This window comes from Oryx dammah, unplaced genomic scaffold, assembly GCF_014754425.2.
Source record: "Oryx dammah isolate SB20612 unplaced genomic scaffold, SCBI_Odam_1.1 HiC_scaffold_21, whole genome shotgun sequence".
Classification (NCBI taxonomy): Eukaryota; Metazoa; Chordata; class Mammalia; order Artiodactyla; family Bovidae; genus Oryx; species Oryx dammah.
In genome coordinates this window covers 13,760,307-13,779,783 of record NW_024070205.1, presented here as the reverse complement: position 1 = coordinate 13,779,783, position 19,477 = coordinate 13,760,307, and the positions used below count along the sequence as shown (strand labels likewise).

General features: G+C 38.2%; 1 protein-coding gene across 1 annotated transcript in view; it reads left to right on the top strand.

The window, feature by feature from the left end:
- Positions 1-19,477, top strand: part of HMCN1 (hemicentin 1) — a 551,984-nt gene that overhangs the window by 460,666 nt on the left and 71,841 nt on the right. Inside the window, exons 81-86 of the mRNA XM_040263800.1 lie at positions 5,115-5,384; positions 8,218-8,408; positions 12,269-12,482; positions 14,413-14,547; positions 14,927-15,117; positions 16,722-16,803. Of these exons, the coding sequence (XP_040119734.1) occupies positions 5,115-5,384; positions 8,218-8,408; positions 12,269-12,482; positions 14,413-14,547; positions 14,927-15,117; positions 16,722-16,803 (1,083 nt within the window). The remainder of the gene's footprint in view (positions 1-5,114; positions 5,385-8,217; positions 8,409-12,268; positions 12,483-14,412; positions 14,548-14,926; positions 15,118-16,721; positions 16,804-19,477) is intronic.

Below are 19,477 nucleotides of genomic sequence, written 5' to 3'. Positions count from 1 at the left end.
TGCAAGTAAACCAACTTGATGAGAAAAAATATATAAGAAGAGAGTGGGTTTTTTTTTCATAGTTACCTTACATTTTCTTGATGTAATGTTCATATCTTGCATGCATTGCTTTTGTGGATAAAAACATTACCTAGAAATGGGTTCTGAACTACTCAGTTCACATTGGCTGGTTTGAATTTCCTTGTAGTGTGATTTTCCTAGGGTGAATGAATAACTGTAGTTAAGCTCACTTACTTATCTGCAGGTTATAAATCTGATTTCCTTGTATTTTTCAACAATTCTAATAAACATTTATTATGTTAAGTAGAAATACATTGAACATTCAGTTCAGTTCAGTCACTCAGTCGTGTCCGACTCTGTGACCCCATGAATCGCAGCACACCAGGCCTTCCTATCCATCACCAACTCCCGGAGTTCACTCAGACTCATGTCCATCGAGTCGGTGATGCCATCCAGCTATCTCATCCTCTGTCGTCCCCTTCTCCTCCTGCCCCCAATCCCTCCCAGCATCAGAGTCTTCCCCAATGAGTCAACTCTTCGCATGAGGTGGCCAAAGTACTGGAGTTTAAGCTTTAGCATCAGTCCTTCCAAAGAACACCCAGGGCTGATCTCCTTTAGAATGGACTGGTTGGATCTCCTTGCAGTCCAAGGGACTCTCAAGAGAGTCTTCTCCAACACCATATTGAACATTACAGACATAATATTTTTATGGCGTAAGGAAGGAAAAAACAAAACCAGTCTTCTCTGGAGGCACCATTAGAGCTGAGATCTGAATGACGAGTGAGGATGAGCCATGTAAAGGTAGCAGAGTGCCCACAGAAGAGAAGGCAGTGCGTGTAATGGTCCTGAAGCAGGAAACGGTAAAAAAAGAATCGTGGCAAATAAGGTGGGGCCAGTGCATGGAACACCGGAAAGACCAGAGGAGGGGAAAGATTTTCTCTTCTGTGCAATATTGAAGGCTTTCCATGATTTAACACAGACTTTTGTTTGGTTTTAAGAAGCTGTCTTTTGCTGGTATGTAGGTAATGATTTAGAGAAAGCTCAAGACTAGATCTGGAAGAACTAGTAAAGTGCTTAGGCCAGGTGTCCCCAACCAACAGGATCTAAGACCTGATGTTTGGAGGTGAAACTGATGTAATAATAATAGAAATATAGTGCACAATAAATGTAATGTATTGAATCATCCCAAAACCAGTCCCCCCCCACCCCTCAGTCCATGGAAAAATTGTCTTCCATGAAACTAGTTCCTGGTGCCAAAAATGTTGAGGACCACGGCTCTAGGCATCATGCGATATGGTCTGGCTGGGGGTGGCAGTATTTATGAGAGTCACAGGGGTAAACGAAAAACAAAGTGGTGGATTCAAGAATTTTTTTGGAGATATAATAGCCAGGATTGCTGATTAATCAGATTGGGATGTTTCCTGGGCTTTGGGCTTGAGTGGAGGTATTGCTATGGGGGGCGGGGGTTGGGGGTGGAGTTCAAGGAGAGGAACTAGTTTTGGAGGAAGGAAAACATGATTTCTGATCATGTTCAGTTCAGTTCAGTCAGTCGTGTCTGACTCTGTGACACCATGAATCGCAGCACACCAGGCCTCCCTGTCCATCACCAACTCCTGGAGTTCACTCAAACTCACATCCATCGAGTCGGTGATGCCATCCAGCCATCTCATCCTCTGTCATCCCCTTCTCCTCCTGCCCACAATCCCTCCCAGCATCAGTGTCTTTTCCAATGAATCAACTCTTCGCATGAGGTAGCCAAAGTACTGGAGTTTCAGCTTCAGCATCAGTCCTTCCAATGAACACCCAGGGCTGATCTCCTTCAGAATGGACTGGTTGGATCTCCTCGCAGTCCAAGGGACTCTCAAGAGTCTTCTCCAACACCACAGTTCAAAAGCATCAATTCTTCGGCGCTCAGCTTTCTTCACAGTCCAACTCTCACATCCATACATGACCACTGGAAAAACCATAGCCTTGACTAGATGGACCTTTGTTGGCTGATCATGTTAGATGTGGGAAACTGTTAGAAATCCTAGCAGAGATGTCAAAAAGCATTGATTTTTTATGAATTCAGGACTCAAAGGAGAAGTACAGCCTAAGATACAAATTTGGAAGTAATTAGGGTTTTTCAGTCTGCAAGACTGGATGAGTATTTGGATAGAAAAGAGCCCGACTGCATTGTTAAGAGGTCGAAAAAACAGAATGCTAAAAAGAATAACAAAGGAGAGGGAAAAGATAACAGAGGAAAACTAGATGGAGTCAAGGAGAGGACAGTGTTTCAAGAAGGAATAGACAGATTTTTTTGTTTTTTAACTCAAGGGAGAGTCAATTAAGATGATGACCAAGAAATAGTCATTGGTTTTGGCAACATTGTTGTTCAGTTGCTCAGCTGTGTCCAACTCTTTGTGACCCAATGGACTGCAGCATGCTAGGGTCTCTTGTTATTCACAATCTCCCAGAGTTTGTTCAAATTCATGTCCTTTGAGTCGGTGATGCTATTCAACCATCTCATCCTCTGCTGTCCCCTTCTCCTCCTGCCTTCAATCTTTCCCAGTATTAGGGTCCTTTCCAGTGAGTCAGCTCTTCCCATCAGGTGGCCAAAGTGTTGGAGCTTCAGCTTCAGTCCTCCCAGTGAATTTCCTTTAGGATTGACTGGTTGGATCTCCTTGGTATCCAAGGGACTCTCAAGAGTCTTCTCCAACACCACAGTTCAAAAGCATCAGTTCTTCAGTGCTCAGCTTTCTTATGGTCCAACTCTCATATCCATACATGACTACTGGAAAAACCATAGCTTTGACTAGACGGGCCTTTCTAGGCAGGGCCTTTGTAGGCAAAGTAATGTCTCTGCTTTTTAATATGCTATCTAGGTTTGTCATAGCTTTTCTTCCAAGGAGCAAGCATGATTTAATTTCATGGCTACAGACACCTTCTGCAGTGATTTTGGAGCCCAAGAAAATAAAGTCTGTCACTGTTTTCACTGTTTCCCCACCTATTTGCTATGAAGTGATGGGACCAGATGCCATGATCTTTGTTTTTTAAATGTTGAGTTTTAAGGCCGCTTTTTCACTCTCTTCTTTCACCTTCTTCAAGAGGTTCTTTAATTCCTCTTCAGTGTCATCTGCATATTTGAGGTTATTGATATTTCCCCCCACAATCTTGATTCCAGCTTGTGCTTCATCCATTGGGATCATATAAAAGAATTAGGATTTTTTTCTTTCACTAATTGATTAAAATTACATGAGCAATTATGGGACAAAGAAACACATTAAAACAACTAATAGGATTTCAGTATTCCAAAAACAATCAGAGATAATTGCATACTCTAGAGGCATGAAAACCTCTGAATAGACTCTCTCTTTTCAGATACAGCATGTAGGGACTTCCCTGGGGGTCCAGTGGTTAAGATTCCATGCTTCCAATGCAGGAGGCATGGGTTTGATCCCTGATTGGGGAACTAAGATCCCACATGCCATGCAATGGGAACAACAACCAAAAAAAAATCTCTTAACAGATAACAGTATGTAATAGCAAGCAGAAAATCAACCGGATAACTTTGGTTGATATACATAATTTTAAGTTATTCATATTTTTCACAACTTGTTGATTTACTCATTACCATTATCTGTGTGTGTGTGTGTGGGTGGGTGGGTGGGTGGGTGGGTGTGCATATGCACTCAGTCATGTCTGACTCTGCAACCCCACGGACTGTAGCCCACCAGGCTCCTCTGTCCATGAAATTTTCTAGGCAAGAAAACTGGAGTGGGTTGCCGTTTTCTCCTCCAGGGGATCTTCCCAACCCAGGGATCAAACACATCTCTTTTGTCTTCTGCATTGCAGGCAGATTCTTTGCCATGGAGCCATTGGGAAGCCCACTCATTACTGTTAGTGTACCCTAAAATTTGGTCTCCCTTGGTTGGCCGTTTCTGCCCAGCCTCCTCTAGAGACACAGCAGATATTGCCAGGTCTCCAAGACTTGCTATCCACAGGGCATAACTTGGATCAGTAGAATTCTCAAAGGCCCCTTGTTTCTTATAGCACGTGGTAACAAGGAATATTTTGAATGGATGGTAGACATTTCAGACGATTTTATTCTTTTGGCCTGCACATGTTTAAAAAGAGGCAAATTTACCATCGTTTTTTCTGCACCTTGTCAGTGTCTCTGGACTTGGATTGACTGACATAGGGAGGGGGTAACATCCTTACCTTCCTTTCTCCTGTGCTTGTGGTTGGTTGTTCCTCACTTGTGTTTGATTGTTCTCTCCTAATTATGTGATGTGTCTTTAAAGCTAAGTAAAATAGCCTGAGTGGTAATCACTATTGTAAACACCAGGAAAAGAAACTGTTATCATAAGCCTGTCCACTCTTTACTGAAAAAGTAGGAAGAGTTCTGTCTGTACAAAGTCAATCCTTAACCAATATGATTCAAACCATGCAGGTCCACTTATTCAGTAGTAAATATTTCATTACTGCACGAGCCGAAGTTGGTTGAATCTGAAGACATAAAACCCCAGATGCAGAGGGTCAAGGATACTGAAGGCTAATTATCAGTTAAATTTGGATTTTCTGTAGTGCAGAGAGTCATCATCCCTACGCCCTGTGCTGTTCAAAGATTAATTGTAATTCTTTTCAATATCCCACTTCTTTATTCATTAAAATAATACATTGTTAAATATAGTCCCAGTATATGAGATCATAAGCACTGCAGGAAAAGCATGAATAAAGGGGTCTGAGCAGGTGAATAATTTCCAGACCTTGAAGAGATCTACTTTTAAAGTTTAAGCAACTGATGAATGAATCACATAATACATGTGTGTTAAAGAAAATACCTCTATCAACACAGTCTTAGTTTCTGGACATGCAATCCCTCATGAGTACATGTTTAAATCTCAAGATTGATTGTCCTTTATATTTGTTAACTATGTAGAGAATGATTTTCTGCAGTGGATTCAATGAATCTTCTTTTCCAGCAAAAACAAACTGTAGCCACCCTTTGATGATATGGTAAAATCAGGGCTTTCTTTCATAACCACGTGACATCATTTTGCTAGAATAAGACCACACTGCATAAAGAGGACATTCACGCTTTTAAGATGATGTTTAAACTTTGTAACTTTTAGTTCCTCCAGTCATTAGCCCTCATCCTAAGGAATACATCACTGTTGTGGATAAGCCCATCATGCTACCCTGTGAGGCAGATGGCCTCCCACCACCTGACATCACGTGGCATAAAGATGGGCATGTAATTATGGAGTCAGTCCGCCAGCGCATCCTCAGCTCCGGTGCTCTGCAGATGGCATTTGCTCAGCCTGGTGATGCTGGTCAGTACACGTGCATGGCAGCTAATGTGGCAGGATCAAGCAGCACAAGCACCAAGCTCACCGTTCATGGTAGGTTGTTTAGCATAAGTTATTTCAGGTTACTCCTTTACCATGGCAGAGAGAAGAGACCACCAGGGAAAAATATGATGGAAATAAAAACAATGAAAAACAGCAAACCAGAGCGGAGTGTGGTGTGTGCATGTGGTGTGTAGGTATGCGTGTCCTTCAAATATGTTTTTGGTAGGCTTTGTTTTATTTGTGCACACACCTTGTGACAGTGATTTTATTCATAGAGCCAGGATAATTAATCTGTTGCCAGTACCCTCATATGGTGACTATTGGGATCTATAAGTTGACTTGTGAGGAGTTCATTTGTTTTGTTGCTCTTCTGCTTTACTTTTCAAATCACAAGTCCTCTTGCCACAAAACTAACCAGCATGTGACCTACCTTATAACTGTAATGTGAACCTAGTGAGCATTGGAGATCTATCTGATTCATTATTTTAAAGTAGCAAAACATTTACAGGTATATTTTTGTAATAGAAAAAAAAATACCTGTTTTTCCTTTGTGTTCAGACAACTAATAAAATATCTAAAAATCAGCACTGAAATATTTTAGTTATTAATATATATTTGAAGACTAAAGATAGAATAACCGTTAATATCAGTGGTAAGAAACAATAAATAAACTGTTTTCAACTACTATTTTCAGAAGTATCTCTCATTTTAATAATGAGTTTCTGTTTTTTCTTTTTTAAAAAATTTGTGAAAGTGGGTTTTTTGTCTTTCAGGTGTATTTGAATTTTCTAAAACTTTATTCTTGCTTTCAGCTAATTGAACTAATTAATACACATTAGTCTTTTGGTTTCAAATAAATAATATTCCTTTTTTCACATGGTTATAGAAAATTTACCAAAAGTAAGTGTATACTAAACAACAAAGAGGGACTTCCCAGGTAGCTAAGTGGTGAAGAGTCTGCATGCAATTCAGAGCCACAGGAGACACGGGTTCAATCCCTGGGTCAGGAAGATCCCCTGGAGGAGGAAACGGCAACCCACTCCATTATTCTTGCCTGGAAAATTCCATAGACAGAGGAGCCTGGAGCCAGAGAGTCAGATACAACTGAGTGTGCCTGCATGCAAACAACAAAGAAATCATTAATAATAACTTAAAAGTATAGGCCACAATTCCCACCCATAATGCAATAAAGCTTGAAATGTGTAATGAATTTTTAATGCCAAAACCCAAACCCCAAGCAAATTAAAAATTATCATTCTGATTAGCAAGTAGGTCAAAGAATATGATTTTATTTCCAAATTTAGAAAATCATAAAAATAAGGACACCACATCAAAATGTATTGTATGTACCCAAAACTAAAATCAAGTATAGTGGCCACAGCCTTAAAATTTTCATTTTAACAAAGAATAAGTAAATGCACTAGTGTTACAACTTTAGCAAAGTTGAACTACCTTTGGTTAGCTAACTAACTGTTAGCAAAGTTGAAATACCAACTCCAGGGAAACCAGGGTAAAGGAGATAATGAAAATATAACATAAATTAATGAAAGTGAACTGGATATTTATGATATACCATTCAACAAAATAGGTTTTAGGCTTTTTAATGTTATCTATCATTTATGTATGTGTGTGCACATATGTGCATGTTAAAGTGGCTTCAGTCGTGTCCGACTCCGTGCAACCCCATGGACTGCAGCCTGCCAGGCTCCTCTGTTCATGGGATTCTCCAGGAAGAATACTGGAGTGGGTTGCCATGCCCTCCTCCAGGGGATCTTCCCAACCCAGGGACTGAACCCAGGACTCCTGCGTTGCAGGTGAATTCTTTACCATCTGAGCCACCAGGGAAGCCCAGAAATTCTGGAGTCGGTAGCCTATCCCTTCTCTAGGGGAGCTTCCTGACCCAGAAATTGAACCAGGGTCTCTTACATTGCAGGCAGATTCTTACCAGCTGAGCTACCAGGGAAGCCTGTTTATGCATATAATTATTCATATAATGTTTGCATATCCATATAATCTTTTTTTTTTTTTGCTGAAATCTATTTTGTTCTGTAACTTTAAAAAATTTGTGAAGAAGTTGATCCATTTCTCACTGATGTATTTGAATAATTCTGAAATTTACTGTTTGGGGAGGAGAGTATATTTTTCCTTTTTTAGTCAAGAATTCTTAACATATTTAAACTTTTCTGTTAGAAGTAAATATCTTAGTTCTGAATCCTCTAAGGTATTTCTTTGTACCCTGAAATATTCAGTTGATCTTTCCATGTTGCCTAAATTCCATTTCAAAAAATTTGAAGCATAAGCAGTATTTGCATGGAATTATGAAATCACTATAAAACATTTCCTCTGTGATAGTATAAAAACTAAATTAAATGTTTTCACCAGTTTTACTTACATTTGTTGTAACATGTGAAGTACATGCAATAAATTTTTTTCTTTAGCTTTAATATGAGGTATTTTATAGTGCTTTAAACTAGTGAGTTTTATTAGTTTGTCCTCACAGTATCTCTGTGATACAAATCCAGCAATTATACAACTGTAGAAGTGGTTTTGGCTTTAGTTGCTCTTGTTTTATTTCACTGCAATAAGCAAAAGAGACTCAAGGGAAAGTCAGTAAGTCAAATAAAATTTGAATATTTCTCACCAGTTCAATGTTGTTTTTTCCAAGGCTCATTGTAAATACATCCAACATGTACAAATGCCTTAGAATTCTTGCTGGTGTCAAAAATATTGATTGCTTTCAGAGTAACAAACAAATGACTTGATATATTTTGTTGGTATTTCTACCAAGTTACTGTCAAGAGAATCTATTGTGTGTTCATTTTCAGTGTGAATAATGACTGAACTCAACATCCTGAATGACTTTCTTTTTAAAAACTCTTTATAGTACCACCTAGAATCCAAAGTACAGAAGTACATTACACGGTCAATGAGAATTCACAAGCCGTTCTTCCGTGTGTGGCTGATGGAATCCCCACACCAGCAATTAACTGGAAAAAAGACAATGTTCTTTTGGCTAACTTGTTAGGAAAATATACTGTCGAACCCTATGGAGAGCTTATCCTGGAAAGTGTTGTGGTAAGTTTAATAAATATGAAGAGATACATTGAGACAGATCATTAATTCACCGTTTTAGTGATTTAGCTTGAAAATGTATTTTTTGTTTTGTTTGTTTCTGTCTGTGCCACACAGCTTGCAGGATCTTAGTTCCCTAATCAGGGGTCAAACTGTTCCACAGCAGCAAAAGAGCTAAGTCCTAACCACTGAAGCCCCAGGGAATAATGAAAGAAAAGTACCCTTATAAATGCAGGTCAAAAAATTAATTTTATATATATTTCATTTTACTTCCCCAAGGATAGTATTTAGCACATCATGGGAACTTATAAATGACTTTTTTCTAAACTTATTTTATTTTTGTGAAAATCTTTATCAGGAAAATTCTAAGCCTCTATTATATTCCATGCTTGTAACAATGCATGAGACATTGTTTGAAGAGTAGAGGTGTAAGAATGTGTGATGTATTATTAAGCAAATACAAAAAGCAGGCTTTTTTGTCTTTTCAGGTTTTTAAATAACTTTCAGTCTTAGGGATCTGTGCAAGCTGGGAATTTTGAATATTCTTAGGTGGTATTTGTCCAGTCTGCAGAATAGTAGCTATGGGAAGCATCTGTTTTTCAATATTAGCCCTTTTGAAGAAGAATCTATATCTGTGCATACCACATCACTTTAAAAAAATTATCATATGGTTTCAGTGTATCAACACTTGGTACCAACCATTAAACATGATCAGAATGTGAATCACTTTCAAAGCTTTTGTGCCTATCTTTGGACTTCCCCGGTGGCACAAACAGTAAAGAATCTCCCTGCAATGCAGGAGACCCAGGTTCTATCCCTGGGTCAGGAAGATGCCATGGAGAAGGGAATGGCTACCCACTCCAGTGTTCTTGCCTGGAGAATTCCTTGGACAGAGGAGCCTGGTGGGCTACTATCCATGGGACCCCAAAGAGTCAGACATGACTGAGTGACTAATACTTTCATTATTCCTTTTCATTACCCTTCGAAGTACCTAAATTTCATTATAAAATCTTCATAGAATTAAATTCAAACAGATTAAATTGATAAAATTGGTCACATTCACTCCATAGTATAATTTCTGCTGTTAGCTAGACTCCTTGATTACCAGATAAATAGCCCTAGGGAGAGGCTAACTTGATCTTATGTACAAGCAGAAATTGTATTTATTCAAATCTAGGTTTCTATCAATTGTAAGATGCACTTTTATTTTATGTACCACTAAGAAAGGAAAAAAAAAAAAATCCAGTCAAGTAAACTAGAGAAGACCATCAATTTTTAAGTTGTATGTGAGTCGGACAAGACTGAGCAACTGAACTGAACTGAACCCAATTTCAGACCTATGAAAAGTTAAAAATGTGAACTTAAAAGTGATAAAATAATGTTAAATTTGTTTGTTTAAACTGGTATACAGTCTCTGGTAGGGACTACTGTCAGATTCAAGAATGTTGAATTTGACCTCTCAATCACTCTTACAGACCTGAAGGAATTAAATGAGAAAAGTTTAAACTTTTAGTGGGACAACTGAGATAAATTTTTTATAATAGCAACAATAAGGTACCTTATAAATAACAGATGAAAGACACAAATGATAAATCTATCTGTGAATAATATGTATAATCTGGATTTTCCAAAGCTTCACTTCCATAAAATCTTTGATTTTTAAACTTAAGATGTTAAGATCTGGGAATTTAAGAGCAGCTAAGTGGTGTCAGGGTGAGGAGACCTTTACATGGAATATGATTTATTTCTGTTTGCCCTCAAAAATCATTATGAAACCCTAGCAGTGTTAGATTGTATCTATAGTAAGTGATTATATTTTTATGCTGCATTGCCAATCAATTACTTGATGCTTCAATGCAAAGAAAATCTATTCTTAAACTTCTTTTTTAAAAATAAGGAAAAGTCTGTGCTGTGGACCTTACTACAGTCAGAAGCATTCAGTCATTAATTTAACAAATATTTACTGAGTATTGAGTACCTTCTCTATGATCAGCACAGATTTAGACACTGGGAATAAATACATTGAACAAAGCAATGAAAGAGCCTTGCCTTCATGGAGTTTATTCCTAAAGGAGTGAGATAGTCAATAACAAAAATAAACGATGCATGCATTTCAAAAGAATAATAATAAAATAGTAAAAAATAAAAATAATGTATACAATTCAAAAGAAAACTGGTATAAAAAATAAAACAAGAACAGGTAAAATGTATCAGAATTTGGAAGAGTACAAGTTATATTTTTAAATAGCATGGTCAGAATAAATGTCCTCTAGGAAGCAAATGCTTTGAGCAAAATTTGAAGGAAGTGAATTAGCTGAGCAGATATCTGGGAGAGGAGCATCCCAGTCTTCTCTGCCTGGGAGAGAGGCAGAAAACTGGGATCCCCTACCCCAGATTTGGGGGGTAAAGAAATGAAGGTGGGTGCAAAGAATTTAAAAAAAATGTAGGAACATGCCTGATGTATTTGAGAAACAGGAGACCAGTGAAAAGAAAGGAGGAAGAGAGAGAAGAAGTCAGAGAAAAGTGAAGACCAGATACATGTAATACCTCATTGCTGTTCAGTTGCTCAGTCGTGTCTGACTCTTTGCAATCCCATGTAACAATCTGCATTTTACTCTGAGTAAAATCAGAATCCATTACAGGTTTTGAGCAGGGGAGCAATGTTGTCTGCCTTATGTTTTTGCCATATTGCATTGACTATTGTAATGAGAATATATGGTAGGGAGGCAAGGAAAGAAGCTGAAAGACCAGTTGGGAAAATGGTCTGTAGGCAGATTATAGGACTCAAAGCAGAACATTAGCTGAGAAGGGGTGGGTGAGAAGTGGTTGGATTCTGTGTATACTTTGAAGCTAGGATTTCCTAGCTAGACTGAAAATAGTGTGAAAAAGAATAAACAAACACTCCAGTGTCTGAGGGCAAAGTCATGAACAGCTGGAAGAACAAAATAGCCATCAACTGTGAGATGGAGTGAAGGCTGCAGATAGACCAGAAAGGCAAAGAGGGGAGTTTGGTTTTGGACCTGCACTTGAGATGTCTTCTAGGCATTCTAGGCAACCGAGCAGAGCACTGGAATAAGTTCAGTACAATTGGAGTTTGGAAGAAACATCTGGGCTGGACATACTGGTACTCATCTCAGCATGTAGATGGTTTTTAAAGCCATTAAAACCGAGTTGAGTGTGGACAGAAGAAAAGAGGAACAGAGACTGAGCCCTCTCATACACCTACGTTGGCAAATTAATGTGGAGGGGAAGCCAGCAAAAGGAGATGGAAGAAAAGAAATCAGTGAGGCAGAAAGGAAACTAGGGGAATGGGGTGTTCTGGAAGCCAAGTGAAGACATGGTTTTAAAAAGAAGGAAGCCAGAATTGTGTCGAATGCTGCTAAAACTTCTAGTAAAATGATTGCCAAGAGCTGGCTATTGGATTTAGCAAGTGAAATCTTGGAATTGCAGCTAATTGCCCTGACTGTTGCCATTTCCTTTGATCATTTTCATGGTCCTTGGTACCACATTACCCAGAGAACCAGCTATGCCATCAAGATTCTAATAGCCTTTGGGAGTACATTTGCTCTTTAGTTGTACATTGTAGTACAGCAGTTGATGTTTAGTAAAACTGTATAATCTAAAGTTTTCTAAGATCTTCTTACTATAAAATGGTATAGTTCTGTAAGGTATGGACTTTTAATTTCTTAAACATTGTCAATTATGCCTTGTAAAAACTAGCCAGATGGTTCAGACTAAAAGGTGGAAATTTAAATCATCTTTAGGGTGCTCCTCTGGGGACCAAGCTATGCAGTTTTATGAATTATATGTAATATGATGTAAGATCGTGTAATTTTATGCACAATGACTTTTCTTTCTTTAAGCCGGAGGATTCTGGCACCTATACCTGCATTGCTAACAATGCCGCAGGTGAAGACACACACACCATCAGCCTGACTGTTCATGTTCTTCCTACTTTTACTGAACTCCCTGGAGATGTATCATTAAATAAGGGAGAACAGCTCCGATTAAACTGTAAAGCAACTGGTATTCCATTGCCCAAGTTAACATGGACCTTCAATAACAATATCATCCCAGGTTGGTAATTTAATTCTTAAGAAGTGAATAAGTACACTGATAGAGAACTCGAAACCCATCTCCATTTTCTTTAACTGTGGGAATTGATTGAAAAGTTGCATGAATTGATTGCTTTAAATTCTGTAAAATGTGTACTTTTGCCTGGATTTTAGCCTCTGCCCAGTATATGTGTTCTTTTCATTCTTTAGAAAGGACACGTTGATCACAGGACCATATATTGAAGGATATAGGTAGGTTTTTTAACCTAAAATGAATTCCCCTCCCCGAGAAGTCATATACACAGATGCCCAAATGTATCCGCCTGGACCTCTTCGCTGTTCTCACTCAGTCATGTCTGAATCTTTGTGACCCCACCGACTGTGGCCTGCCAGGCTTCTCTGTCCATTGGATTCCCCAGGCAAGCATACTGGCGTGGGTTGCCATTTCCCCTCCAGGGATAGTCCTGACCCAGGGATCGAACTCGTGTCTCCTGAAGCTCCTGCACTGGCAGGAGAATTCTTTACCACTGAGCCACCTGAGACCTCCTTCCGTGTTGATTAAGACAACTGTGAGAGCCCTGAAGATTCACCTAATTTTACAGAGAACTCTATTTTTCAGTGTATGAATTAACCTCTCTAACCTACTATCAGAGGGTAGATCAATTAAGTAAACACCTTCCAATCTGTGTGTGCACTACACGTTCAGGTAGAGCCACGCGTCATGGGGAAGGTGTGTTGCTGTCTGTCAGACCTTTATCACCAGCACGAAGATGCTGTTTGTAAAAAGAAATTGTTGCTTCCTAAAATTGAGTTCTGAAGTACTACACTATTAGCACTTAAGAAATGCCTTGCTAGAAAGTTAGTAATAAGCTTGAGTTTTCTGTTGTAAAGATTTGTGGTAACTAGAATTCATCAGCTGGGTCACCTCAACAGTAATAGTAGAATATACTTCACTAAAGAACAATAAACTCTAAAAAACCTAATCAGTACTGTTTTCTGAAGATAGAATACTAACTTAGATATTTAAGTCTTTAAAGCTTAATTTTCCACTTACTGTTCAGCAGTATGAAAACTTTAAAAGATAATGTGAACCGGCTATATAGCCCAGGGAGCTCAACCCCATGCTCTGTGATGACCTAGATGGGTGAGATTGGGAGTTGGGGGAGTAGGGGTGGTCCAAGAGGGAGAAGATAAATGTTTACATATACCTGATTCACTTTGTTGTACAAAAAAACTTAACATTGTAAAGCAATTATATTAAAAAAAAAAAGATAATTTGAATGGGAGAGAATCTGCAAAATAAACATACTTAATGTAATTAGATATTGGTTGGTCTAATCGGAATCTTATTTAGTATCAATTGTTTTAGGATTCACATATTTATCTTATACTCTATTCCAAGTATTGAAACTACTTTTGGTAATTTATATCATTACCACTTATGGGCAAGTTCAAATTATTACAAATTTAATTTTGTCATTATTACCTAACTAGCGTAGGTGTTCATGACTTTCCTTCTGAGTTGCCAGGTCAGTTGAATTATAACTGAAAAGATTTCCATGTTCTTGATGTAAATTGTTTGGGAGGAAAAGTGGCAGTGAGGGAAATGAAGTGGAAAATGTCATATTTCTGAAGGAAAGATTTTTGAAACCTACAGAGAGTGCGAGCCAGCTTTAGGCAACTCTTTGAGATGAAAGGTGTAATCGAAAGTCATTTTAGAAGATGTTTGTTTTCATTCTCTTTTTCATTCTTCAAACAAGTGTCTAGAGACATAGCAAATAGCTCAGAGGAAGAAATCTCTGGAAAGGGCTCTCTCCTCCAGTGTCAAAATGAGATCTCTTTGGTTGAATTCCTGACCAACTCATAAATCTAACCTGCAAAATATTGAGCTGTCGTGATTATTTTCTGAGGTTACTGAGAGACATTTGTGTTCTCTACTTTGTTTCCTTCAGCCCACTTTGACAGCGTCAATGGACACAGTGAACTTGTTATTGAAAGGATATCAAAAGAGGATTCAGGCACTTACGTGTGCACTGCCGAAAACAGCGTTGGTTTTGTGAAAGCAATTGGATTTGTTTATGTGAAAGGTGGGTGAAAGTGTTCTATTTTCAATATTTATGATGCATGGTTTGTATTTTGGGTCCCTATTGTATAGTAATATGATGTAACTTCAGTTTATTAGTTTAGTCTTCTTTCACAGATGTGCAAACTCACGAGATAAAAACAAATTATGAATGTTCATCTCAAAAGTAGGTAAGCAGTATGTGAAGAGATCATTTGGCACAAATGGAATCATCCACTTAGATTATTGAAATGGACAAAATTCTCTCATCGATTAGCGTGAGCAGCTGATTGTGCAAGATTCATGGGGCTCAAAAGTGGCTTTTCCCCTCTTCCACTAAATTGTCTTTTAAATAGGTTGGAATCACAAAGACTAATATACACTCGTCTTTTGTTATTTTCCAGAACCACCAGTCTTCAAAGGTGATTACCCTTCTAACTGGATTGAACCACTTGGTGGTAATGCAATCTTGAATTGTGAGGTGAAAGGAGATCCCGCCCCAACCATCCAGTGGAGCAGAAGAGGGATGGATATTGAAATTAGCCACAGAATCCGGCAACTTGGCAACGGCTCCTTGGCCATTTACGGCACTGTGGTAAGTCACACTGAGTTGTCAGTACACACTTTAAATGTCACAATCAACACCTCTCTATAGGTGCCATGGGAAAGTTTCTCTGCATTCCTATTTTAATCATAAAATCTGAATCAATGGGTTCTTTTAAACAACTGAAAAGATAGTTCAAATTGATGATTTTTAGCCCTTCAAAGGAGTACGAGCGATAAAAAAAATTTGCTGCTTTCTTCTCCATCATTGACCTGTTATTCAGCATCAGTAGATAACTTCCTCAAATCTGTTTTAGAAGGAGGAATTTGAAGAATTACAAACATCATTTTAAATATAAGGTAGATTTCATCACTAAGTCAACAACTTCATCAGGCTTTCTAAAAACTTCAGTAATTCAGGCAATATTAGTACTTAAGTTATTCTAATTTGAGGGTCAAGGGAATGAGATATTTTATCTAAAAAATTCTTAACTAAAGATGAGTTATTTGTTAACCCACTGTTGATTTCATTGAAATCATAATTAGACTATACTGCCCAGTGGACCTGTTTCAATGGACCACTTTCGGTCTTTTATTCAGCTTGGTTTTATTTCAGCATTAGATGCTGTTGACTGTTCCTTCAATTTTGAGATGATTTCTACCTCTGGCTACACTAATCAGTCTGCTTCTTCACTGCTGCTTTCCCCGCTTTACCTCTACACAAACATAACTACTTTTGAAGTCCTTGGTACTTCTTCTTATATTAATACTGATTTTCCACCACACAATTTCAGATTCCTAACCCTATACCTTCAACCCCGAAACTCTTTCAAGTTCCACCTACAGTTTCCTATGAGAAATTTCTATCTGGATCATGCATTGATACTTTGACTAAATTATCTAAACCAACATCCATCTCTCTTCTCCTACCCTCTTCCACTTCCTGCAATTCAGTTCCCCCTAATTGACTTATTCTTTTTATTAACAAGACCAGAATTCCTCTCTTCATAAGACCTTACCAAAATCTCTAATTAGATATCAAGTCTAAATTCATGTGGTACTTCTTTTCTATATCATATATGTATAAATTTATCACTTATGTTCTGTGATTTGCATCACTAGTAAATTAGTTTTTCACTTTCTTTCCTATATTTCAAGCTTCTAAAGTAGAGGCTAACATTAATGTTTTTAATAACCTCTGTAACAAAGAACTAGATATTTATTCATTTATTCTGAATATTTAATGCTTTTTAAGATATCTATTGGAGAAGGCAATGGCACCCCACTCCAGTACTCTTGCCTGGAAAATCCCATGGATGGAGGAGCCTAGTGGGCTACAGTCCATCACGTCACTAGAGTCGTATTGGCATTTTTCTTTGCTAAGATACTTTTGGATAAATCATTATAAAAAATGGTATTTCTGCTTTGGTTTCTACCAGTTATTGTTCCCTGAGAGTTCCCTAGGTTGGATAGAAAAAAAAAATTAAGCTAAGAATTTTTAAAAATCTATTTGTATGGTTAAATATATGTAAGTTTTCCTATTTCTATTAAAATACCTTTTCATAAACACAATTGCATAAACAAGCTCATGGTGAAAAAAAAAAGATTTTCACTGCTCAATAGGCTATTTTTATAAAACACTGCTTATTTCCATAGAATGAAGATGCTGGTGATTATACATGTGTAGCTACCAATGAAGCTGGGGTGGTGGAACGCAGCATGAGTCTGACTTTGCAAAGTAAGCTGCTTAATTACTTAAACATTTGATTGAAGAAATGTCCATATAATTGTTCATTTAACTTTCTAGCAAATACATTAATGGTAGCTTTCAGAGTCTAATTTAGTTTGCTGCTGCTGATAGAGCAATTGTTATCAACCAGAAGACTGACACAACTTTGCACAGGTATTTTTGTCTATTTTACCTAACATATACAGTTCAAATTTGCAGTGGTTTGGTATCGGAGCTTTTGTTGCTGTTTGCAACATATTCAGTTAAATACCCTTTTTATAGCTCCCTACCATTCTTGTAAAGAGCTTACAAAGATGTCATTTTATGGCACTTTAAAACTAGGTGTTAAAAATAAAGACTAATGTAAATGAACTCAAGAGTTCTCTGGATCAATTGCTGTCAATCTGTTGTGAAGTATCTGTGTGTTCTTGGCAGGATGAGCGTTCTTGTGATGAAGGTCCTCAGTATAAACAATCAGAAGATAGGTTTTCGTAATTTGAAAAGCATGAAAGACTCTAGTGACTCAGTGGACAGACCCCAGAACCACTTCAGGGGCTGACCTGAGAACAGTGTCATTAAATTAAGGAAATCAGTTTATTTTGTGAATAGGCTCAGTATTTAATGGAATGAATTTACATTTTTTATTCACGATTAAGAGATGCTGTAGACCATTTACTAACAGCTGTTTACCAAACTACTATTCTCTAAAACTTGAATAGATATTTCTCTATTTCTATATATTCTCTGAAATGCTGAATAGATATTTAATAGATATTGAAGACGGTGGTACCCCCTGCAGCCTTAGTGAGGCATAATTGACAAATAAAAGTATGTATATTTAAAGCATACAGTGTAGAACTTGCCTGGTGGTCCAGTGGTTAAGATCCTGCGCTTCACTGCAGGGGGTGCAGGTTCAATACCAAGTCAGGAAACTAAGATCCTACATGCCATGTGGCATGGTGAAAGAAAGTAAAGTGTACAGTGTGATGATTTGATTTACATATATTGAATACACTGTAAAATGATTACCACAATCAAGTTAATATATTCATCACCTCACACTTTTTTTTGTGGGATTTTTGGTGAGAATATTTAAGATCTACTCAGCAAATTTCAACTATAGAGTACGGTGTGACTAACTGGAGTCATCATTTTAGATTCTCAAAAGTTACTCATTTTTATGATGAAAAGTCTGTATGTTTTGAACAGTATCTGCCCACCTCCCCACCCTTCAGCCCCTGGCCACCCCCAGTCTATTCTCTGTTCCTGACTTTTTAAGATTCACATGTAAGTGACAGCACACAACTATTTGCCTCTTGTCTGGCATATTTCACTTAACACAATGCCTTCCAAGTTGTCACAAATGGCAGGATTCCCTCCTTTTCGTGGCTGAATAATACTCAGTAGAGTAATATTCTATTGCTGAATTTTAAATTCTATTCTATACAATAGAATATTATTATATACATTATATATAATAGAATATTATACAATCAGTTCAGTTAAGTGACTCAGTTGTGTCCGACTCTTTGCAACCCCATGAACCGCAGCATGCCAGGCCTCCCTGTCCATCACCATCTCCCGAAGTTCACTTAGACTCACGTCCATCGAGTCCGTGATGCCATCCAGCCATCTCATCCTCGGTCGTCCCCTTCTCCTCCTGCCCCCAATCCCTCCCAGCATCAGAGTCTTTTCCAATGAGTCAACTCTTCGCATGAGGTGGCCAAAGTACTGGAGCTTCAGCTTCAGCATCATTCCTTCCGAAGAAATCCTAGGGTTGATCTCCTTCAGAATGGACTAGTTGGATCTCCTTGCAGTCCAAGGGACTCTCAAGAGTCTTCTCCAACACCACAGTTCAAAAGCATCAATTCTTCGGCGTTCAGCCTTCTTCACAGTCCAACTCTCACATCCATACATGACCACAGGAAAAAACCATAGCCTTGACTAGACGGACCTTAGTCGGCAAAGTAATGTCTCTGCTTTTGAATATGCTATCTAGGTTAGTCATAACTTTTCTTTCAAGGAGTAAGCATTTTTAATTTCATGGCTGCAGTCACCATCTACAGTGATTTTGGAGCCCAAAAAAATAAAGTCTGACACTGTTTCCACTGTTTCCCCATCTATTTCCCATGAAGTGATGGGACCAGATGACATATCTTCGTTTTCTGAACGTTGAGCTTTAAGCCAACTTTTTCGCTCTCCTCTTTTACTTTCATCGAGAGGCTTTTAAGCTCCTCTTCACTTTCTGCCATAAGGGTGGTGTCATCTGCATATCTGAGGTTCTTGATATTTCTCCCGGCAATCTTGATTCCAGCTTGTGTTTCTTTCAGTCCAGCGTTTTCTCATCATGTACTCTTCATAGAAGTTAAATAAGCAGGGTGACAATATACAGCCTTGACGTACTCCTTTTCCTATTTGGAACCAGTCTGTTGTTCCATGTCCAGTTCTAACTGTTGCTTCCTGACCTGCATACAGATTTCTCAAGAGGCAGGTCAGGTGCTCTGGTATTCCAATCTCTTTCAGAATTTTCCACAGTTTATTGTGATCCACACAGTCAAAGGCTTTGGCATAGTCAGTAAAGCAGAAATAGATGTTTTTCTGGAACTCTCTTGCTTTTTCCATGATCCAGCAGATGTTGGCAATTTGATCTCTGGTTCCTCTGTCTTTTCTAAATCCAGCTTGA